The sequence below is a fragment of the Diplotaxodon limnothrissa genome, linkage group LG7 (assembly GCF_057381915.1).
Source record: "Diplotaxodon limnothrissa isolate DT_005_m linkage group LG7, D_limnothrissa_male_GT1.1, whole genome shotgun sequence".
Classification (NCBI taxonomy): domain Eukaryota; kingdom Metazoa; phylum Chordata; class Actinopteri; order Cichliformes; family Cichlidae; genus Diplotaxodon; species Diplotaxodon limnothrissa.
The window spans coordinates 40,474,793-40,499,704 of NC_140602.1; the positions used below are offsets into that span (position 1 = coordinate 40,474,793).

General features: G+C 39.8%; 2 protein-coding genes across 2 annotated transcripts in view; one reads left to right on the forward strand and one right to left on the reverse strand.

Annotated features, from left to right (window-relative positions):
- grin3a (glutamate receptor, ionotropic, N-methyl-D-aspartate 3A) overlaps nt 1–6,122 on the forward strand; it is a 58,165-nt gene extending 52,043 nt beyond the window's left edge. The window contains exon 10 of the mRNA XM_085358068.1: nt 5,591–6,122. Within this exon, the coding sequence (XP_085214194.1) occupies nt 5,591–6,122 (532 nt within the window). The remainder of the gene's footprint in view (nt 1–5,590) is intronic.
- Nucleotides 6,123–11,554: 5,432 nt separating this feature from the next.
- The window catches only part of plppr1 (phospholipid phosphatase related 1), a 40,571-nt gene continuing 27,213 nt past the window's right edge, over nt 11,555–24,912 (reverse strand). Inside the window, exons 3-7 of the mRNA XM_085358069.1 lie at nt 24,293–24,425; nt 21,103–21,353; nt 17,464–17,640; nt 12,149–12,280; nt 11,555–11,587 (exon numbers count right to left, since the gene is read on the reverse strand). Of these exons, the coding sequence (XP_085214195.1) occupies nt 11,555–11,587; nt 12,149–12,280; nt 17,464–17,640; nt 21,103–21,353; nt 24,293–24,425 (726 nt within the window). The remainder of the gene's footprint in view (nt 11,588–12,148; nt 12,281–17,463; nt 17,641–21,102; nt 21,354–24,292; nt 24,426–24,912) is intronic.

The window sequence follows — 24,912 nt, forward strand, 5'->3', positions numbered from 1 at the left end:
AGCATTATATTTTGTGGGTCACTGCATGGTGGTAATTTCTACAAGGGCAAAAAAAAAGTAAAGTCTGTGTTCATATATTTTCCATTGAAATGGTGTGAACACTGTTTCAATCATTGTACCAATTCATAAAAGATGAAGGGGCTGCTCTCAGAGTTAACACCCTGAATACCAAATCAAGGAAAATTGCTTAGATGGATGGATAAACAATGAAGGAATCCAGCTTTTTAGTTAATGCGAAAGGAGGAAATGCTGTAGAATACTAATGAAAAAGAATCATCTTTATTTATCTCACACTTTTCAGAGCAGTGGAAGTGCTTTAAAACAAACAATAAATAATCAATAATATAAGCAGAAAAGAAGGATAATATATGTCAGTTAACATTAAAGTATACAAGTCTATAAACTGACTCCTTTTATTTCACCTTTGGCTTAAAAGCCTTAATTTTCCACAAATGCTTTAGTGCTGACAGTGCAAAGACCTCATACCTCTATTTCTTTCAATCTAAATGTTCTCAAACACACCGGGGACCTACCTGTGAATATCTCACTTCGTTCAGAACTTACATACTGGTCATATTTCCTGCCTTCACAGTATTCTCCAGTTTCATTTTGATCTGGCCCAGAATTCCTTCATAATAAGTGTTTAAACCGAAAATGGAAATATATATCAATTGATATGCATACATACATCTATTTTCACGTAACATAATTTCCTGTTTTACCAAAAGATAAAAAGATAACAGTTGTGACGATTCAAATATATTTTATCTACTTTTTATGGGGTTTATCATATAACCATGTTAAACACTGTGCTTAATGCTATAATATTTTTAAAAAAGCTAATTTTAAATATTAAATCAACAATAATATAACGTTAATGCATTAGTCAATGTCAGAATATGCAGCATAATTTTCATTGTTTTTAAGGTGTTCTTTTTTGAGCAGTGTACACAAATTTTTAACATCTGTAAAACAGTATGAAAAATTAAAATATTAAATTTTTTGTGTATTTTGGGTCACTTTGGAAAAAGACTGGTTTAAAGGATGAAATTTGTTTTATTTTTTACTTATTTCAAACATTAAAATTAGTCAAATTTGACCTGTATAGAATGTAATAGTTATAGAATAGTTGAAAAACTTCCTACTGGTTACATTTGTAAATGCTGAAACTTCCATGATTATCTCAGGACTTCAAAATGTTCCATCTTTTACTGCAGACACAAGTGCAGGTGTCCTCCTGTCAAAAAGATGCACACATGAATTTAATAAAATTAAAAACAACTCTTTTCATGTTGTGTGTCAGCTTTAGTCTCTTTTGATGTCTGGAGTATCAGATTAAATTCTCCTTGTTACTTTTTTTATCGCCAAGTGAAAATTCCTTTGATTCAAAGAGCTCGTCTGTTAGGCTTTACTTTGTATGATGAGAGTATCTCATCTTCACTGCTTTAATAAAATCATGTTAGTTTTTTTTTTCAGCTTGCAGAGGTGGTCCAGTAGATTTTAAAAAGTTTCTTTTTGGAAAGGAAAAGAAAAGAAATGTTGTTCTTTTGTTAGACTTCAAGTTCAATAAGGCCTACAGCAAACATTGGAGTTGAGAGGGAATATGTTTTATTGGTCCCTAATATACTTTAAAGTTGTATTTTCATCTTCAGTAATAAAGAGCAGACAGTTAAGGCAATCTGAGGTATTTTTATTATGGACTACAGTTTGTATACACAAAATATGTTTTCTTAACTTGACTTTTTGTATTTTGAATCATAAATATAATTTTGTTAAATGCATATTTTACAAAAATTGTGTGCTTCTTTAAATTGTAACACTGAATATTTCCCTTGGCTTTTAATTCTCTAACTTAACCAAACAGCTCATAATCTTTAATAAATCAATAGTAGACAATGAAGAAATAAATGAAGCTTATTATATATTAACTGAACTAAACAATGGAATAATAGCTAAATTTACAAAATCAGTTTAAATGATAAGGGCAACCTCAGCCTCTAGCAAACATTTCCATGGTTGGTGAAGCATAAAAGCAAGGACACAGTGGTATTTTCTCCAGTGATAACAGAACACTCATCTTCTCAACTTCTCATTTATGTAGTGTAAATGCCTTTATTTCTATCTTCTTCCTATTAAGTTCTTGCTGTGTTTTTTTACATGCTTTTTTAATCTTTTTCAACATGGGTTTATTTTCATAGTACAATCAAAGAAACTGACATATCACCAAGGTGAACTACAGTTACATGTTCTTTAGAGGTTGTGTAGCTTTGAAGTGCTAGTCAAACCTCTTTGAATTGTGAATTAATATTTTCTTGTTTGTTATCCTTCTACGTTGCTTGTTACGTGATATTAAATGATTTTTAAAAGGCAAGAGGAATGATGTACATTGGACAATGATTAAGGATCATAGTGCTACTAAGAATGGAGGACAGCAAAAGGGGGGAGGGAGGAAAGAAGAGGATTTGTAAGGTAATACATGTTAAAAGTGCAAATGAACATGAAATCCGTGGTGTTGTGTCAAAGTAATGTCTCTCTGGACCTTCAGTCCACATTACTGCTGCTAGTGCTTGTTAGCGCAAAGATCACAGTGGACCTGGGGTTGGATAGGAAAGGTTTTGGGGATCAGGGCTGGTGGCAGAGGAAATTAATTGGACATGAATTTGACTTCTATATTGAGCTCTGGCAATGTCTTCTTTTTTTTGTGTTCAGTACCTACATGTGGCGATAGCCTATTCATTAAAAAACTTGTGCATAAGACTGGATCCAAGCATCTGCCAAATATTATTTGGTGAGTTGCTGCTATTCCTGTGGTTTTTCAAACTTGAACACCAGGTTCAAAGTTCTGACAAAACTGAATTGGCAATATAACCATTCAGCCAGTCCGATAATGAGATGTACTTTAAGAAATTCCAAAAACAATCAATCAATCAGCCTCTTACTTACTTGTTTTTTTAATCTTATCGTACTGTCATACTGACATTAAGATGTACATGAACATGAACATTTGAAGGTATGACTTGGGGTGAATTTGCTGTCGCGCCCATCCTGGGAAGACTGTGGCAACACGCCTGAATGCTCCACTGAACCAAACTAGTGGTGGTCACACTTGCTATTGGTCAGATAATCAAGTGCATTTGATCTGCAGCATCTGGCTGCTAGTTAGTCAAGGTGTCTTTATATACTGGCAAGGCCTTAAGCCAAGCTAATATCCACCCACAGCTTTTCTTTAAAAAAATTGTTTTGTTTTGTTTCATTTTACCAAGAAATGTACACGGGCTTAACAGGATAGATATACCGGCATTTCCTTAGGGAGGCAAAAAGCAATTAAATGAGGAGGGTTTGGTCCTCATTACCTGGAATGACCTGAAATACTACAGAATCACTTTAAAAATCTATCATCTTTTAGTCCTACCTAGACTACTGTATCTGTTTATGTCTCTACCTATCAAAATCCCCAAATCTCAGTTCCATGACTGAGACAAACAAATATCTTGATTTATTTGGAGCGGGCGGAAAACCTAGAATTAAATATAGCACATTATTAATTCATAAAGATAAAGGCGGCTTCTCCCTCCCAAGTCTCCGAGATTACTACCTTGCTGCTCAACTCAAAATAGTTATACAATGGTGTGATGATACTTGTGGGGCCCGATGGAAAGACATTGAGAATATCTGTGGGGTCATTTCAATACAAGCCCTGATAGGAGATCAGAAACTGGCAACAGCTTGTCAGAAAAAACTGAACCCCTTGGCATCTTTTACATTGCTTATCTGGTTTGTGTGGGGAAACTGTTGCAAACCATACCCACATATTCTGGTCTTGTCGAAAACTTTCTAAATTTTGGGAAGATGTTATATCAAAGATAGAACAGACTATAGGCTTTAAATCAAAACAACGGCCCTTCATAACATTTTATTTAGGAGACTTACCCGAAGAATTAACAAGCAATAACAAATATCTCCTGAAGATTCTTACTGCTAGGCAAGGCAAGGCAAGGCAAGTTTATTTGTATAGCACAATTCAACAACAAGGTGATTCAAAGTGCTTTACAGAGACATTAGAAACAAAAACAAATAAAAAGCATGATTTAAAATTGATTAAAACAAGCAAACAAACAAACTAATTAACAAACAAACAAAACAGTATATAAAATCAAAACAGATAAAATCAGAACAGTAGATAAAATCAGTAGTTAAATGTAAGTTTTGAAATTTAAGCTTAAAAGTGTGGATTTGGTGCTTTATTCAAATGCAGCTACTGCTGCAGCGAAAAAAGCAATTACTCGTAAGTGGCTCTGTACTGACCCCCCTGTTCTGGACGACTGGTTGAGCGTTGTGGAGGAGATTCATAAAATGGAAAAACTTACCTTTTTGTTAAGGTTGCAAGATAATATTTATACCACAACATGGGACAAGTGGTTGAAATCTATCTGAAATTAGAATGGGATTTATTTATTTTTAATTCCTGTTTGTGCCTACTCACATCTATATAAACTTCTGTATGCCTCGCCGAGGCTGCTCTTACATCTGTAGATGTGTTGTCAATTCATGAATATAAAGTCATGTTCTCACTGCCAGAATTGCTTTGTAGGGAAAAAAACTGTGTTTTTCAGTCGACTGCTTGTTTTGTTACTGTTGTTTTTGTTTGTTTGTTGTGTTCCTTTTCTGTTGTAAAAAATATGTAAAACCTTTATTAAAAATTAAGTAATAAAAAAAACTATTATCTTTTATGCACCGAATGAGAAGATTTTGTCTGCCTGCTAGAAAAAACATCAGTATATTACCATACTCACACTCTTGAGGATCCTTGAGCAAGATACTAACTGCAAATTGCTCTCCAATGCATTCAGAGGAACGATGTGTTTGAATGCTAGATAAAAAGCACTTACGTAGAAAAATTCATTGAAAAAAAGTGGTATGAATGGATGAGGCAAGTTGTGTAAAACGCTTTGACTGCTCAGGTAGAGTAGAAAGGTGCTATCTCAAGAATAAAAGCAATGTCTCTTATTCGAATACCACAGTCAGTAGGATTCAACTATGTTAAACAAATGTCCAAAGTTTCATGATGATTCAAAAATGATATTTAAATGTTGTCTACTGATCAGCCAGCAGAGCCATAAGTCATCCCTAAGAACGTGGTGCTTGTGTAGACAAAACAAACAATAAACAGGACAATACCCAAAGAACACCCTTTTCATGTAATGACATATTTAAGGAAAAGCGAAAAACTATTTCTTAGTAAGCAGTCACACTGCTATTCTTCCAAGACTCAATGTAACCCCCATAGCAATCATTTCCAGTCTTTACCCCCGTAAGCAATCTTCTAGAAATTGTTCAACTCTTTCAGTCCAGCTCTGTGTAAATTGCTGTTTGTCATATAACACGTTCAGAATTGTGTGTGCAGTGGCAACTCATGGTTTAGCCATAGCTGATGCCTTGATTTTATATTGGATTCAGACTGGAAACATTTCAATTCAATTCAGTTTTATTTATATAGCGCCAAATGGCAACAAAAGTCGCCTCAAGGCGCTTTATATTGTACAGTAAACATGCAGTCAGATGAACTGATGAAGGTTTCTCCTATTTCCAGGTGCAATGAGGGAAACAACCAGTCCTACTGCAACAGGCGAAGGATCCTTCCACAAGAGATGCAAAACGACCTGGAATGCCCGTCATCCCAGGATCTCCCTCCTCCACCGCCCCCTTCTCCCCTCCCTCATCCCCACTCTCTCCCTCTGCTGGAGAAACCCCTGCCTATAGTAACTACCGCTAATGGTCGCTCTGACCTGTTAGGAAGGGGTTTGGACCAAGGACTGGGGCCAGGGCAGGGCAGTTCTGGGCAGTGCCGTGCTTTGGGAGTGGGCGACTGCGGTCCAGGTCTGGGACGGAACCCGCTGGTTCAAGAACTGTCAGAACTGGAGAGTCAAATCCTTGTAATCAAGCAGCAGCTGCAGTCTGCCATGAGGAGGAAGAGAGAGCTTGAACAGTACCAATCAGAAAACCAGCAAGCAAACCAGACTGCACCCAGTCAGCCCACTTCACACCAGTCTAACCAGTTTGTTCAGTATACCCAGACCCACCAGCAGATTAAACAACACAAAAACACATGTCCGGAGCTGTGAAGCCAGTCCCAATTTGTCCAGGAAAGAGAACCCTGGTTAATACACTGGACTAGTTTTCAAAACCAAGCTGGGTCCCAGAACAAATCCTTGCCTGAGTTCTGAAGTTAGAAGCCTCACCGATTTCCAATAGCAGGATCCTCCTTATGGCTCTGGAGCTCCCCTCAACACTGCACTGAAATGTTCGGCAGTGATCAGATCCTGCTCTGCAATTCCAAGTAGGACATTTTCTCACTCCTGGAACATGAGATTGAATTAGATGAGAGGTGCTGGATAAGGGCGAACCAGGGATCTTGAACCAAATCTGTTCTGTTGTATCACTGAAGAGCTTTGCAATTCCTTGCCCCTCTCAACTTCCCTTATATTACAATTCTTTAACTCCTTTTCATGCCTATCTGGTTCTTTTACCTTTTTCCTGTTTATTTCTTCCTTTTGTCCCTGCCATGCCTCCCCCCCTAAAACCTCATTTTCCCAAGGGTACAGATTTGCTTGCTATGACATTAAGCCTGATCACAGATATGAGGACTCTTTGGTATTTAAGCTTAATAGACTAATTCACCTGAGTCTTTTAAGACTCACTGAGGATTTCAACTGACCTGAGGTTGAACCCAGTCATCTCAGTCTTCATGTTTGTGTGTCTTGCTGAAACCTTGTATCTTTCAGCTATTACCATTGATGTTTCTTGCTTTTGGTAGCATGTTTGTATTGATTAGGGGTATTTTTTCTCTAATAAGCTTTTGAAAGGGTCGGTCGGGTGGTTAGATGTAATCATTTTTTTTAAAAAGATAAAGCTTTCGCAAGACACATTTACATACGTAATGAACACCAGGTTGACATTTTATGGTGGATTATAATAAGCGTACACACAATCTTATTTATGGGTCACTGTATAATGTCCTGCACTTCACTGATGCACACTGAATAAACAAAGTCACCTTAACTTGTCAGAGTTTGAGTTAGGGTATAGAAGTATTTCACAGTGAGATCACAACAATGGCAAGCTGGCAACATAAAACCTAAAACAGGATTAAATTGAACAGTCTCCAGCTTTTTCCGCGATCAGGGACCCAAAACAAAACCTTTCTGTCCAGGCTCTTGAGGTCATACTGGTGCTCTTGTAACATTGTGACACAAAATACATACTTTTCAGTTCCTCATTTAAGCCAGCTGTTAAATAGTAACTGTATGAACACAGACCACTAGTTTAACTCTGACATGTTATTAAATGTGATTTGCATTCAAAAATGAACACAACACAACAGTTCCCTCTCTGGGGCCCTGTTTCCTTGCATCATTTGGGTTTGGACATGTTCTGTTATTAAATATCTTCTTTGCACTTATCTTAGTTGCTGCATTTCTTTTTTCCACCAGTGTCTTAAAAATGTTAAATTTTACAGGTCTGTAAATGATTTCCTGTACAAATTAGAAAGCAGAGTGTGGCATGCTAAGACTCTGAGGCTTGCTCCTACCTCAACCTTGGTTTTAAGTTATTATGCCTCCAAAACCTTGACGCTGCTCGTTGCAAAACAACTTATTTCAAACAGGTTTTTTAGAATCCTTAATCTCATTTATATCTGGCAGCAAAGTGGATTTACTGCCAAGTGACTCAAAGGAAGACCAAAAGCTCAATGATTTTAAGAGGATTTAAGGTATTTCCTTGCACTTACGAGTCCCCAGCTTCAGTAAGAGAGACAAGTGTGAATTTACACTTGAGAACAATGGCTGACAGCCACTGCAAACCAGACTTTTTTTTGTATTTATAAAAGCTTCACCATTTAGATTCATCTGTAGTTACTTATTCCAGCTCATTTTAATAGATTATTTTATAAAAACGTACAGCAGCTATATATTTAAAAAACTCAAACCACTCAGAGGTTTGTTCCCTACCTTGAAAACTACATTTGGTTGTTGCTGTTCTTCACTCATATTGCTAGGGGACAGCAATTTGGACAGGAAGGCATACTCAGAACAGCTAACGATGACATTTTACGAAGACACGGCATGGTAAAATACCGCCGCACACACAAACAACAGCTCCTATCTATTTAGCCAGTGTGTCTGCAGGGTAAGCGCAGGCTGTCACAGCTGAAATGAATACCTGACAGAGCAAAAGAGCAAGTGCACAGACTGAGCCGTCAGCTTTCTTTGTGTCTCTGTGCGTGTACGCCTTGCTTAGCTATGACATAAACATCAGTGAAGTCGACGCGGCTGTAACAGGATGAATCACTAGAGAAGCTAAATAACCTGGTTTTAGCACAACTATGCTCATTTTAATCACTTTTCTAGGTAGCACAGGTAGCAGCTGGACAGGGGTGTGGTGTGAGGGAAAAGAAGGGCCGCCTGTCACAAGTTATAACATGAAAGAAGAATAAAGCCATATTCATGGTGTTTTTTTGAGTGCCTGTGTAAACACAGGTTCACTTAAACATCCCGTTTTTCTTCTGGCTTCACCCCCAAAGCAACAATATGAAGGATCAGACTCAAATTTCAGTCGTCGGCATTCGTTTTACTTAACTTTTCATTCAAAAACAACCCTTAAGGTGTACTCGTACACGTTCTTTATTAAACTCGAAATTTAGGGTCATGGTCTCAGGGTTGACTGCTTGATTCAAACACTGACTGCCAGATTAATTAATGTTTACATTTACTGAGCATACACTCACAGTCAACTCTAGGCTGACTGACACCATGCCTATGAAGTCATTGGTGTAACCGCACTCTGTTAAAACAGATGGTCTAAAACAAATCATTGCAACAGCTCACAGTTCAGTTTCCAGGGATGCATATCCTCTAAAAGCAGTAATCTTACAACTCTGTTTTAGAATAACTGACTGCTTTTATGTTTAACATGTTAGGCTTTGAGTGAACATGTGAATATTAGCATATTTCAATATGTCTGGAAATATGTGGCTTTTTCTCATCAGAATCTTATCAACCTATCAATCAATCAATCTTAGTCAGTCTGTCTATGTCTATGAGCACAACTCCTCTCCAGTAGACTATTTGACTCACAGGGTTGCCAACAGGTTATATTTTGGTTACAGGCCTGTGTGATTTTCTACATTTCAAGTCTATGGTTTTAAGTTGTTAATGTGAATTTCTGTGCATGTAGAAACCAAAAGATTTGCAATTTACATCAATTTATCACAGTTTATTAACTGTATTAACACAGACAGCTTCGATAGTAGACCGACTGTCTTATTGTCGTTTTATTGCCATCCTAACATACCAAAGTCACCTTGAAGATGGCAAATGACTGCAAGTGGCTGCAGATCTAGTGCTTAACTAGAAAGCAACCATTTCAAAGGCAATGAGATTGCAAGTCTGTTGCATATGGTTGCAATATTTTGGTTGAACTGAAGGTTTGTTCAGTGAAATTGTCCTGTAACTCAAACATCTTGAATAACAAACCTGTTTTGGTTTTCTTCAACCTAGGAATGCAATATGTCCTTGGGCTGTTCCTGTAATAATCCAGTGACATTTAGTGATTAAGGACCAACTGCATTACACTTCCATCTTGCAAATAAAAATCCATCTATTTACTATTCAAATGAAATCAAGAGTTAACACTGGCTCAACTTTTAACATTCAGGAGTATGTAACACACTCATAGAAATGATGATGCACAGTGTTTAGGTATTGGAGAATTAATTAATCTAATGGGTACCCATCCAGTTTCATACATTATATTACGTTACATCACAGCGAATGGTCCAACAGTCTGTGATCGCTCAGATCAACATTTATCCATTGGCCTATAATCAGAAACTTGTTGACTGGAAGGATAATGTGACTGCATTTTTAGCATGCAGATGACACAGCAAAGGAGGTAGGATTTGTATGCAGCTGAAGTGACACTGCAAGGCTCAAATCAGGGGAAAAATGGTAAGTAATGAAAACAAATCTCTGGATATTCAGACAAACACAAGGACAGACACGTTTCACACGTAACTTACAAGTACTGACTGTCAAGATGGATTGTCCTTGTCGTTGGTCACATATTTTCTAAGTAAATGAAAAGTTACCATTCTCATTGAAGCGTTTGGGTACATAAAAAGAAACACAAGAGGACACACTGTTGCTACTGACTATTTAATTTTTTTGGACAAACGAAGAAAGAAAATATATGTAGCATTTCAGCTGAAATGCCTTTTTTTGTTCTCAAAGTAAAAGACAATTGTAATCACAATGATAATGAGTAATATCTATAAAACATCTTGACTTCTCTCTTCATGCTGGGCATATCTTCCAATAGGAAATGGAATCACAACATTGCATCACAATCCACTGGTGGGTTGGGGAGAGGGAGGGGTACCTCGAGGAGGAAAAGTGAAGCAGGAGTCATTAGCCTGGTTTTCAGTGAGGAGGACTAACCAGGCCTCAAGTAAATTACTCAGTTTCACTTGAAAAGAATCTCTTATATTTTTCGCCATGTACTTATTAGGGATGTCTTCCATTGGAATTTCAGTAAATATAATTGGAAAACCATACCAGCATAATCTATACACGGATCTGGCACGGGCTAGCTCCTCTGGATCTCTCCATAGAGAGCTTCCTGTTAACATCAAAGTAAATCTGCAAATTGGGGTGAAGCACACTGATACCATGCATTTAAGCCAATCAGATTTTTGTATATTTAGCCTGATGACATGTCACTACAGGTGCAAAAACACATTTTCTGAGCATTTCAGTGACTCATCCTTGCCATTTCCTCCTAAGGGGAGAGGAGTTGTTCCCCAAACAACTGATACCAAAACATATCCAGGTTTACAGCAGGCAAACAGGTCCAAATGGATCATAATAGTCATACATATTAACAAAAATCCATAAAAAATATGACCTGACATGGTCAGTTAATGTACAGAGATAATAAAAAGAAGGATTCTGTCTTTTTTCTGTACAAATGACAAACACCACAGAACAACAACATCAATATTTTTTTTTCCATAGCAGATTTTTCTAACCGAGTGGGGTACATGTGGTGATTGACAAGGCATTTCACCCGGCAGGATGTGATGTAAAACAGAGTGAGTCAGCTGACAGGAAGTGTGCAGGTTTTAACATCGTCAGGATAGGCTACGGCACTCGCTCATACAAAATGTACAAAACACCGTCCTCTAACTACAAACAGCACACCTTGGAGGAAAAAAATGTCCCATGTTTCAATGATCTCAAATAACCTGGAAAAACAATCTGTGCTTATGTTGTGATTTGTGATATTGTTGCCTGATCTGTGTGCCTTGGGAGGTTGAACTGAGCATAGCCCAACTAAATGAAAACCACTGCAAACATGGTGTATTTTGTCCCCCAGGTGATTTAAACAGATATATCAGGAGTGGTTTTTGTAAGCATTCGGAGCCACGTGACATGCGTCCTCGTCATTGTGTCTGGAAGTGCTGTGGAGACGCAAACGTGACCCGGTGCTGCCCCCTTAGTCATGTGACCTCTGTCATCGATGCCGAGTGGTTCTGAAAATGGATGTTGGAGGGAGTATGGGGGGGGAAAAAGGGACAGGGGTAGAGAAAGACAAAGAAAGAAATGAAGTGGATGGAAACAGAAAGCGTGGAAATGAAAAGGAAGAGGAAATCACGTGTCAGCTGGTGCCAAGAGTGCTCTGTGTTAAGTTTCTGTGCATTTGGTTAGGAGGAAAGGGGTGAAGTGCAAACGTCAAGCCTGCCACGTGTCATTGCTTAGTGAACAAAGAAAGAAAGAAAGGATATAGAAAGAAGGAGAAAGAAGGAGAGTACATTTTTAACCAAATAACTTATTGATAACAGAAAATTATCTTTGGATTTATGCACCACCCTCACTTGGACCTTCTAAAAAGGGCATGAAAAAGTAGGAAAAAAAAGTACATGGCAATAAATTACAGTGACACCAAGTTCCAGAATTACAGAATTCCTTATCTGAGGGGAGGAATTTGCTTTAAGCTGCAGGCCTTGAGGGAATTCTGCCAATTAATGAAGAAAGATAATGTGCATCATAGAGATTAAAGTTTATGGGATTCCAGGTTAAGTGTTTTTAGCTACCTGTGCACTCAGGGTCTCCAGTGGGCTCTCCACACGGGGGAAAGTCATCAGAGGCAGACCGCGGTACTCCTCAGTCTTCTGTTTTGCCGCTGCACTGTGGACACCTTTGAAGTTATTCACCACACATATACCCTGTAAGGTATGAGGACAGTTTAACATTAATAGTGAGACAGGCAGAAAGACACAGCAAATCACACGAACATTAGAAACTCAAACACAAAAAGTCCGAAAAAGTTGTTTAAACTCTATAAAACGAGTGAAGAGACTTTGTAGCGTAACTTGATGTTACAGCCGTGTTCACATCTTGGTGAGGCTGCACAGTGGTGCTTTGAGGTTAATGCTATCATCAGTAAAGTTGCTACGGTGATTTAAGGAGGTATAGCCGAGGTTGATCACTGATACGTTTTGCAAATAAATGGGCAAACCGAAATGTTGACTTGAAGATCAAGTGTCTACAATTCATCCAAAGGGTTATGAATATATGTAATAAATAGTATGATAATCCACAACAACAGCTGTTGAGATTTCACTAATTCACAAATTTCAAGGAAAGGGCAGCTCAGCTGATTTTGGTCATTGTATGAATTGATATGGCTCATTTGGAAAGGTACAGGTGAGGATAGGAGAATGACAGTCTCTATAGTAGGTTTCTGAAAATCCGTTATTCATCATTAACTGTTCCCCCCATACTAAACTCTACGCAGTGTGTGTGTGTGTGTGTGTGTGTGTGTGTGTGTGTGTTAGAGAGAGAGAGAGAAAGTAAAAGAGAGCGATCCCCTCTCCCAAATAACATTTGTTCCCAAAAATGCATGTGAATTTGAGGGAAAGGAAAACACGTCTCTCTATTTATGAATGTCATTATAATCCTTAAGGGCTGGACTGAACTACTGGATGAGCGCCCAAAAAATTAGTTTTGTTCAAGGGGATATTATGCAGTCAATTTTGATGCATCTTCATGTTACAGTCTTGCTTCATACAGACCAGTCGCAAGGAGCTTGGATGACCTCGGTCATTTTGTTTGGAGGCATGAGCTGTGATGTTGTTTTAAGGTACAGGTTCCTCTAGCCACCGATCTGACAATTAGTATTTGTTTTTTTAAATTTTAAAAGAAATCCAGGGCCACATCTGGTGGATTTTTTAAAAATAAAAGAGCTAATGGAGGTCTGAAGCCCAGTGTGAGTCTGCTGATCAAAGGGCATTCTGGAGCAGGCTGTCTCCCTTTTGGTTGTTATTTTCATTTTCAGGATTGCTGGTTTGATCTTACAGTGCCCTCCCCCATACAGTGTCATGTACCTACAAACGTTGCAGAAAACTAACATCCTGTTCCCTTTCAGCTTTAAACGCCGCAGCAAGAGCCAGCTGTTATAGGGTTTTTTGCTACCTTAAAAAATTCTCTGGTGGGCTTTTCTTTTCTTTTTTTTTTTGGTGTGACGTGGCTACATTTTCCACATCAGAACTTTTACTGCAGTGATATAACGTTTATATGGGTATAAAAGAGCAATCAAACATTGCGTGAGTCCCTTAAAGCTGGATATCATTTCATCTAGCCAGCAGAAATGCTTCAGGGTGCTAATCTTTGTGGGCTAACAGGTGCAGAAAACAGATGCTGTTTCTTCATTTATATGTTTATAAATTAGAGGTAATTGTATTTTTTCCATTTTGTCCACTAGTCAGAATTTTTAATGGTAGAGACACCAGTAAGGTTGCAGTCTTTGTTAACTCCTCCACAGACTAGTTAATCAAAGAAGGCAGCCTAAGGGAGATCCCACCCCACCAGACACCAACCGTGCCCTCAGGCAGCAGCAAAGGAGAAAATGAAGCAGGAGGAAGCTCAAGGTTTTCTTGTTTGTGGCTGTTCATGGGCATTGAATTTCTAGAGCTCCCAGACCAAGTAAATGAGTGAATTATAGCTCCTAGGGCAGAATTTACAAATAACTATCCTGTTTGACAATTCTTTACATTTTTATCACAAGTTTAAATTGCATATTGATGTGGCTGTTGTAAACACATTTCTATTAAACTGAACCACCTCCTGCTTTTTCATTCCCCATTGTGTGTCCTGTCATTCATGCAAAAACAGACGTGTGTGAACTGCCGCCTACTGTTTCAGATGAAGACAAAGTGAATCTGAAGATTGCCACTGAAACGCTGAATTGAAAAATCATTTAGAAACTTTCCTGGTCTCAGATTTTTGCAACAGAAAAATGCTGCTTTTTCCCCAGACTTGTGATTAAAAGAAACTTGAAACTGTGTTGGTGGTTCAGCACTCAATGCAATGTATTATTTATTTTATTTTCCTCCCAGTGGAAAGTAGTTTGTTGAGGTGGTTATGAAATGACTTTGGATTACTTTGCACCATCACCTGAGATGCACTGTTCAGTAACGGTTATTTAATTGTGTTTTTTGTCCCCTCACCGTCAACCGGTTGTGGCAGGACTTTTCTTCCTGTTAAAAGGAAGTTTTTCCTTCCCACTGCTGCCAAGTGCTCGTTCAAAGGGGGTTGTTTGATTGTTTCAGGTTTCTCTGTATTATTGTCAGGTCTTTACCTTACAATATAAATCGCCTCCAGGTGACTGCTGTTGGGATCTAGATAAATAAAACTGAATTGAATTGATTGAACTGAATGTAACCATATGATCTTATGCTTTACATAATTTCATGTATCAGCATAAATCTCCATCCCAATCCAGTCACACTCTTGTACTTCGAAGCAGCAAAGTGATACGGTTTGCATCTCCACCCTTACAAAGTTATTTTCTATCTTCACATTGCCCATTATGCAGATAATTCAAGACCCTATTTTATCAATTCATCTTTGATAGCAGATGAATTGTAATATTACCTCTTACAGTGGTTGCGACTTATATGAGTCATGCATGCCTTTTAGGTGTCATTTCTACATGCTGTGAATTCGTTTGGAACCACTTTCAAATTTCAGGGGATTTAGCTTCTATTAGACTCAGCAAGTCAGCATGCGCCTTCCCTTGAATCAAGTGGACAGCTTTATATCTTATGTTACCAACATCATCCCGGAGCCAATTCTAAAACCAAGTTCTTAACAATGATCCCTCAATCTGCTGGCAGCGGACAAATCTCTTGAAAGACCAAAGGCATTTGCTGTTTGGTGAGTCCATTCAGATCTCCTCTCTGTGAGCACTGATAGCAGCAGGATTTAGACTATACCTGCTTTCAGCTTTCTCTTTATCAATTCATTTCCTGCAAGATAGCAGTCCATCAACTTGGCTCAGTTCTCATGTGAAACGAGTTTGATAAGCTTCATTGTAAATATAAGGCAAATACAGGGGAATATGGTCAACCTTCATTCATGGTATGCTGATAATAAACTGAAAATAATGTTCAATGACGTAATGACAGATTTCCTTTTCTTTAAGCACTTGAGTTAAAGGCAACTAGACTTACACTTCAAGGCCCTTAAGACTACCATGACCTGGATGGGTGAGAACCTGCACAGACAACCCCATTTCCTTTTATCTTTTCCTGAAGATCAATGGCATAATGTATATCACTTTTAACAGTTTAATCACTGAAAGCTACTATCAATTATCAAAGAAACAGGTGCAGTGGATCCACCTCCTCATGGGCAGGGGCGGGGATAGCTCAGTAGGTAGAGTGGTGGTCCCATGATCGGAAGATCAGGGGTTTGAATCCACTGAACGGCTACCCTGAGATACCCCTGAGCAAGGCTATAGTCCCTACACACTGCTCCCCGGTGCACCTGCTGAGTGGCTACCCACTGCTTCACTGGGTGAATGGGTCAAATGCAGCAAGAGTAATTTCCCCACGGGGATCAATAAAGTATACATTATTTTTATTATTATTATTATGCAGCAAGAAAAAGATGTGACCACACTGAACCTGACTGTTTTGCACCACAGCAGGAATTATTTAAAGAATAACCAAGACCAAGCTTGACCTGCACATGTAAATCACACTATTCCAATGCCACTAACTTTCTTTGGTGCAATATTGAGTCAGACTCTTAATTTGTGACCTTTTTTTTTTTTCACTTTTTGAGTCGTGACCAAATCGAGATTCTGGCATTTTCACTAATCTCTGCTGTCCTTGGTATTTAGTTCTAATTAGTTTAGCATACACTCTACTAAAACATTACATATATTAAACATTAGCACTTTAATACCATCACTGTAGACAGATGACAGCTGTAAAAGGACTGATTTTCCCTTCATATCAACCAATGTACAAATAACAAACCTCTAGCTTCTTCTTCTTATCTGAGTCTCTCCTCCATGTGTCTCCCGCATTGGCACTCAGGACTCAGCGGCAATTAGAAGTAATGAAGCCTCTGAGGTTATTAAATAAATCTTTTTGGATAGTGGGGGCAGGGGGTGGGGGTCCCCTTCACCTTCCTTTCTCCTGAGTGAGCTTTCCCATTCAGCACAAAACAACGTGATCAGTTTAAGTTGCAGCTATTACCCTGAATTTAATCACAGCATAAAATATGATGAATAGTCTGAAAAAAGCACATTAACTTGCAGCAGAAGCCAAGCAGTTTGACTAAATCTCGCAGGACAACTGATGTTGATTTTACATTATGGACAGCAGCCCAGTGAAACTGCTGTCTTGCTTGGAAAGATGAGCCCACTTTGCACATCTTATCCTCGGCAACTGCTACGGCAGTTATTTTACGAAGGTAAATAACAGGATGCCTAACCTCTGGAGTACGGAATCTGAATTAATCACATCACTGGTTACCTCCACGATCTAAAAATTAATTAAAAGTAGTGTTTACCTCATTTTTCTTCTCTTTTTTTGTCCTTGCGCTTACAGATTTCAGGTTGAATCTTGGGTTGTTCACTTCCTTCTTCTTTTCATCTTCTCCAATACCCCACAATCAGCCAGTGTATTCTTAACTTGATCAATGTAGCTTAATTTACCTTTATCTAAACCTTTATTGAGCATAACATAAATCACACCTCATTCTTTTTTCACCTTTTTATATACTTGGTGCCCTCTCCAACACTTGTACTGTCACTAAAATGAATTTCATCAAAGATATACATAAAAATATTTGCTGTATATAAGAATTTTAAGGCATAAATTTTCACATGGTTGACTTTGAAATGAAAACAAACCCACGTTAAAGGCTCTGGGAAGCTGCAGCTTGAATTAATCATCCAATTACCAGTTTGGGTTTGTTCCAAAATGAAGCTCAAAATGAATATTATAATTTGAAAGTAGCTCATGACCAGAATCCACCTTCTCTTTTCTCTCTTCTTCTCCGACCCCTTCTCCACCACCTTCCCAAACCTAATGCAAGTTTTAGTAGTCCTCACCAGAAACAATGCAATAGCTGATCCCAGTATAAATCCAGCCACTACATCTGAACAGTGGTTTCGATACTCTGAAACTCTGTTGAGGCCGGTGAGGAAGGCGGAGCAGAGTGTGCCCAAACAGAGCACTGGTTTGGCCAAGCGGCTGGACTTGGTCTTGATTGTACTGGTGATGTACATCTAGAAGGAGAAAGGTGGAAAGATTAGACTGTTCTTTGTCCCAAATGTCTTTAACGAAAACAAAACCAAAAAAAACAGGCTCCTGCTCTTCTGTTTAGGTGGATTAGGAACAGAGATCCCATGCAGAACAACTGGAGGTTTTCCCACTAAAATAAAGTCAAATATTTTACCATTTCTTTTTTTTTTTTTTTTTTTTTTTTTTTTTTTTTGGAAGTGACATCAGAAACAGCAGCATGTGACATCAGCACGCAAGATAGACAGCGCACAGTGTGCTTTGAGGCAGCAGCCAAGAAAGCTGTAGTCCGCATCTGTGAATACCCATGTGTACACCTGTGTGCATACCTGTGTGGATCAGCATGCTTGCATTCCAAAGGTTTCTCCATGTAATGATCTGCTAGAGAGTGTGGGGAGCCACAGCCCTGTCCTCTATGGTATCAAGCAGGTATGGAGGAGATCAAAACTCCAGACATCCAGAGGCCCCCAGAACACAAGAGACCAAGGAAGACCCACAGAGGGGCAGCCGCGCCACTGTCCCAGTAAGAGCTAAGGAGAGTCCCAGATGAGAGCTCATTCAGCAGCCGCGGAGCAGAAGCCAGGGGGAGTTGCAGTGACGCGCCCGTGAGCTCCGCCGGCAGCCAGCTGTGCCTGAGTGACCGAGCCCCAGGCCGAGGGGCCGGGGGCACCCCACCTCCAAAGTGGCCCGAGCGAGCCCCAATAAGCGGCCGCCAAGGAGTGAGCCGGTGTGTACCCGGACGCCCACCCCCAGATACAAAGAACCACCAACGCACCGATGTCTGAGGGAGTCCGCCACCGGCAGGGGAAGTGGTGGTGGGTGGAGATAGGCCTCCAAACCTTGGAGGGCCCGAGATGTCCCCAGAGAGGTGGCGTCTGATACCCAACCTGACATATAGACACAGACATACAGGCACACACAGACACAAACATCCATTCCCACCCTCATGCTCTCATATGTACTTCACACTCAACCGACGTGGAGACAGACATAAAGGGACGCTGTACACACGATCACACTCCCCAAGCGTACTCTACTAACCGGGTCTAGGTACCCTTGCCCCTGGAGGGGGGAACTGCACCCAGACCCAGGTGGTGTTACCCTTTTCCCTGCGGTGGGGAGAGGCAGACCGCCCCGACTCCGCAGCAGCAGGGAGGCCCCAGACCGCAGTCGGACGGCCCACTCCTCCTAGCCCCCCCGCTCCAGTAGGCCGCAGAGAATGGGGGTGAGAGAAGACTCCAAACCTCCCTCCACCCGCTCATTGTAGTGTTGATGCATGTGTGTTCTAAGGTGCAATTAAAACCCAGGAGGGCATGGAGCTACCTGCCAGAGAGCAGCAGGTAAGCGCATAGCCCCTCCTGCTAGCCCTCAATGTCTACATGTATTTAAAATTGAGAGGTGGGCAACGACGCCAGGGGTGAGGCGTACACCCTGATGGTAACTTGGACTCCGTGTATCATGCCCACCCCCAAGATCCTATATGTATGTGTAATGAGGGTGTGAGTAATGTGAATGTCTAAGTTGTGGGATAAAATTGAGGCAGAGGCAGCCAGAAGGGGACAGAGGGGGGGGGTAGCCTCCTCTGCATCCTGGTGACAAATATTTTACCATTTCAAAATAGTGCAAAGCCCCCATGGTATAGCAAATCAGTCAGGGAAGGCTGTGAAAAAGTTACATCATAGTAGCGCAAGATACTGCAAAACAGAGACATCGTTTTTCCCCCACAGAGAATAAAAAATTGAACCTAACAAGAGAACCCATTAATAAGCGGGAGGACTGTCAGCATTTAAAAACAAAAAGGTCTACCTGCATATATTTTCACCTCTTGAACTTTCACCTACCTCTATTCCAATTAGGGCTGCACGATTTTGCATAAAATGAGAATCACGATTTTTTTGGCTTAGAATTGAGATCACGATTCTCTCACGGTTTTCTTTTCCAGTATAAATATTTATTGTACTTATTAACTGCACATCAACTTCGTAACAGTTGAGACTGAACATAAAAACAATAAATAAACATAAAAACAACAAATGTCTCACGTTTTGTTGTTGCCGCAAAATGTTGTACTGCTTGAAATTCTGTCTCCACTGTTGCTCGACGCTGCGTGTATAGAGCAGGTAGTGCAACAATAGAAAAATAGTTGCGGGACGGCACTGTGTAGCGTTTGTCTAGGGTGTTGATCATTTTCCTAATTGCACAGTGTTGATGGGAGCCATATCTTTGGTCAGGTGATAAGTGATAGCCTCCGTAATTTCTTTGTGCCTGCGAGAGTTCGACGTGTATAGGGAAGCGCTGTATAAGGTTCACGTTATTGATGTTTGGGTGGTTGACCGGGGCGGATTTTCTCCTGTCACTTTCTCGTCATCCCTGACGTGCTCTCCGTTGTTTTTTCCCCTGCTAATTTTAGCATCACACGGCACAGCTTCTGTATCACGTGGTATAAGGCTCCGCCCTTGTCATTTGTTGAGCAGGAAGAGTGAGCGCTTGTTTTCATGCAGATTACGTCCCGGATCAAAATGCGGTACAGTCGTCGTCGTCGTCTTTTTTTAATTTTATTTTATTTTAATCGTTGTCATTTGGAAATGAGATCGCACATAAGTATGAATCGAGATCGCGATTTTCTAACGATTAATCGTGCAGCCCTAATTCCAATCAAGTAGCGAAGGTATCGAATTAATTTTCATCAACAACAATCTGTTCTTGTATTCCTCCTGCTCCTGTTGATAAAATTTGCACTTCCACTCTCTTTTTTCCAAAGATGAGGCCCTCACCCTGTCACTCAGATGTCAAACAGCTGCTCTTCAATTATCGCTTCAAAAAGTAATTTTCCATGCGACCTCCAGCCAATTTTCTAAAAACGCCTAAACTGTCGCTGTGCTAGTGTGAAATATTCCTCACCTCAATTTCAAATAGCATGAAGTCCCTCCTTGCCAATTCCTCCATCAAAGAACCGAAGGTGCTGTGTTTATAACAAATACTCCTTCTTACTCAGTAGTTTTTAACTCCACATACGGTACAGGTATGTGCAGTACAACTTTAAGCAGCCCGGCTCAAATTATATATTTTCTGTCTGGTTTTTTCCCCACAGACGAGTAAACCAATTACCTTCTATTCTAAACTAGAACATGACATTGCTTTTAATTAACTATGCTCAGGTTGAATCCCTGGAGAATTTTTTTTGTCTACACATTATTGGTTGGTTTCTAATTTAAAATGGGATAAACAAACACAAACGTTGAGTGTTCACGTGCTACAAAGGGAGAATGAAAGGAAATGAAATATACACCTAAATGCAAATATCGTTACACACATTCATGCCTTAAAATATATCGCATGCTGTTTAATTAAACATATACTGTGTCATTACATTAGATATACGTTTTATAAAATGTTTTTTCAAGCCTTTTTTTGTCTCTGAAATAAAGGATGAGGTGCGGTGCTCTCACCGTCAGGTAAACGGCAGAGTAAATGCTCAGCGAAGCGTCCTTAGATGGGAACGACCGCCGAGCCTTCTCCACCACCACGTGGTTCCCGGTGCAGATGTTGCCGTTGACGATAAACTGGTGATTAAAGCGACACTCGGTGCCAGTGTAGTTGGGCTTGCAAACAGACAGGAAGTAGGGCGAGAGACCTCCAGTCACCACCTGGCCTGCATTGACGAAGATGTCTGTAGCAAACAGACCGAATGCAAACACACCTGCGGCACCACAGACACACAGACGGGAGAGGAGAGAAGAGCACGTGAAAAGCCACAAACACAGAGCAATGAAACAATCACAAATAAACACAGAAGGGTTTATATAAGTTATCACCCTCCAGTGTGGGTGTTTATCTAGCTCCCAGTTCCACCACATTAAATCGTGACTATTGTGTGTGTGTGTGCAGACATCACTGAAGATGTCACAGTGTGGTCTGCATCACTCAGACAGACTGGGTGGTCTGTCTGAGTGATGCAGACCACCCAGTCTGAATCAAAACAAAGTGCAAGTTAACTAATGTTGAAATGGAAGGTGAGGAAAAATGGACAACAGCAAGCCAAATACAGACCATAAAAATAAGATAGCGTTTAATATAAATGATGGCGCTGACACTTTCAGCCCACCAACACTGACCAGTGTCTACGTCTGCATTCCTTTTGCTGTGAAATATGACTGCTGATTATCTAGCTTGCTTGGCCATGAAATTAATGTGCTTTGTGTTGTCATCCAGGCGGGTGGGGTGAGGGAGTCGCAGAGGGAGGTTTTGAGGGGCACGGGGACATGATTGTGTGAAGGGCAATGAGGGAACTGGGGGGAGGAGGGGGTTAGAGTGAGAGAAGAGAGGGGAGGGAACAAGTGAGCAGGAAATGCCTTGACAATTTCACAAATTTAACAGGTCTCAAAACATAAATCAGGTGAATTGCTGATTGCATTTCTAATGTGTTTTGTAAAGTTTTTTTTCTTCAACTATGACAGGAAAGTCCAGCAGACTCTCTCTACTGGAACAGAGTCTGTCTGCCCAATTCTGGTAAAGCGTTGTTATAAAATAATCAAAATTCAAAGGTTTTATAGAGCTTTTATAGAAAATTGACACACGGACTTGTCCTTGTTTTTAAAATATATTTAATTTCCTTTCTTTTCCATGATAACAGCTGTTAGCTTACCATACAAAAACATGTAAGCAATATTTGAAATACATCAGTAAAAGCAAAGGCTTCTCCACAAACATTATTTTACATGAGAGGTTTCTCTATCCCAGTGTTTGCCTGGCCTTTGGTCACTGGTCTGCATTGGGCAGCGTTCTGGTGAAAAAATCTAATATCACATATCTTTGCCCATAACAGTTGAGCCTCACTGAGTTTAGCAGTAGAGCAGGGCAATATGACCAAAAATATTTATCACAATATACATTTAAAAATTCCACAACTCCACAACTTTATTAATGCAAAAAACCCCATCAATGTATTTTCACTTAAACAAGCAGCTGTTTTTTATGTGCATTTAAAGTTATATAAAAATGTAACAGTGCAAATTCCTTGCTGACAGTTTAAGCAAAAGGCATTTCCAGTGGAAATTGGCCGACATATCCTCAGCATAACCATGTATGATATCCACAAAACTTAAAAAGAGGTTATACACACAATACGGTAATATTATGTTGAAGCGCAGTACGTATCACTCCGCGAGGCTCCTGCCTACCATAGCCGTAATGCTCCGACAATCCATCAAGCGGTGCGGCTTTGTAGCTTAGCAAAGTCTACTGAAACATGTGACAGATTTTTCAGCGCCGTGTACGACATAAAATCGTTTCAAGGTCAGTAAACACAACCAGAACTCATACATAAGGCACACAGGATTATAAGGGGCACTGTCGATTTTCAGAAAAATCAAAGGATTGATTTTAAGTGTGCCGTATTTTCCAAACAACACGGTAATAACGATGGCCGCTAGCATGCTCTACTAAAAATAGTGCTTTGTTGTGTATCTGACGGACGAAAGCCAAACCAGTTCCACACCACTGAAGTTGCAGCATTTTTACAAACCAATTGTGGTTCATCCGTTTCATTTAACGATCCACTTTCACCCTTCTCATTCTGCGTCGCCGCCATGTGCGTATGTAAACAAAGGCACTGCGCATGTGCGTTTTACCCATATTCTATCACGATATTTCATTTTCCTATCGTTGCCCAAAATTACACCGGTATTACCGTGAACAGTATGATATAGCCCAGCCCTATTTAGCAGCATATTTCAATTTGATTAAAATGTGACATCTGATGCTTAAGCAGTCAACATCATTTAAACGCATTGGTTCAAATTATATTTACTTGATACTTGAGCCAAAAACATTATCCAACTTCACTGTAAAAAAAGAAAAGTCATCATTCAGCTACCATGTCATTTTTAAAAAAAGTTTTTCCATTTTATCTACAGCTGTTCAACACACTACATCACTGTGACTCGACAACATTACAGCAACAAAGTCAGTACCAGACACACATGTCACAGTTGTTTTGCTCCTTGATGGCCATGTTTGTTGAGAGCCCCTTTCTTTACTGAAGTACCGGATAAATCAGAACTGTTAAAAAAGTTTGTTTTTTCAAGGTGTAAGGTGTAAATCATCAGGGTTGCTAAATCCATGGCTGTCTGCATTGGAGCTCCCCTCACAGGTGACTGACAGCACCGACATTGAGTTTAGTTGTGAATGTACAGCATGCTGTGTCGTGGTTAAGGCTTGGCTGATGTTGCAGATGCAACTTTTATTGAGCTATGACATTAATAAACATTGCTCATATAGTTTTGTATTAAATTAAACAAAACAAGGCTGAAGTCACAAGCAGCGTCTTATTGTGATGGATCACAGAATTGCATGCTAATGCGCTTTTGAATACTAATCTGATCCCTTATTCTACACACAGTCTTTGTGGAGAACTGAATGAAATTATTTCAATCAGATCAGTGATCCATAATTTTCCGGTCTTTCAGTTCATCGCAGCTGCACTGAGGTGATGCGCCAGGCAAATACTGGTGGGACCTTACACATGCTGAAGCCCAAAGTACTTTTCATGTGTATTCAGAGTTTTCAGTCACTGTCTGGTACCATTAGCACAAGTGACCTTAGGGCAGTTTAGAGTACATTGCAATACAAGGTTCTTACCTATGAAGCGTATGATGCGGCGGGTGAGGGGGTTGAGGTAACAACAGTCTCCTGTCACTATTGTTTTCTCCTGGGCCAACAGAGCTTCCCTCGTTGATTTCATCATGTACATGGACACCTCTCCGATAAAAATCTACATACACAAACACACAGGCACAAAAAATAAAAGAGAATATGAATAGGTGAATATGCACACAGAAGAAGCAAAAAGCAGCGCACAGAACAAAGGCAGAGATTTCAAAGAGGGCAGACGTGACGTCTCCTCCTTAAATATTTAAACTTGTATTTGTCAACCTAAATAAATAAACTTTTATTCTGAAAAACCTGCTAAAATGTTACATCAAATATCTGCCCGACAGGGTTGGATGTTTTCTTCTCTGCACAGTCTATTTTCACTCCAAAAATATTAATATTTTAGAAAAATAAATAAAAAATACAAATGCTGTGGCAAACACAATTAAACCACAGACAGACACACAGAAACACAGTGTTGTGATCTCAGTCAGCAACATGCAGCATCTACTCCTCACCTCTGGTGCTGTGCACATGCTGCCAGGTTAATAATCATGGAGAAGCCAGAAGGCAAGAGGAGGAATTTTTCCCTCCCAAAAAGATTTGAG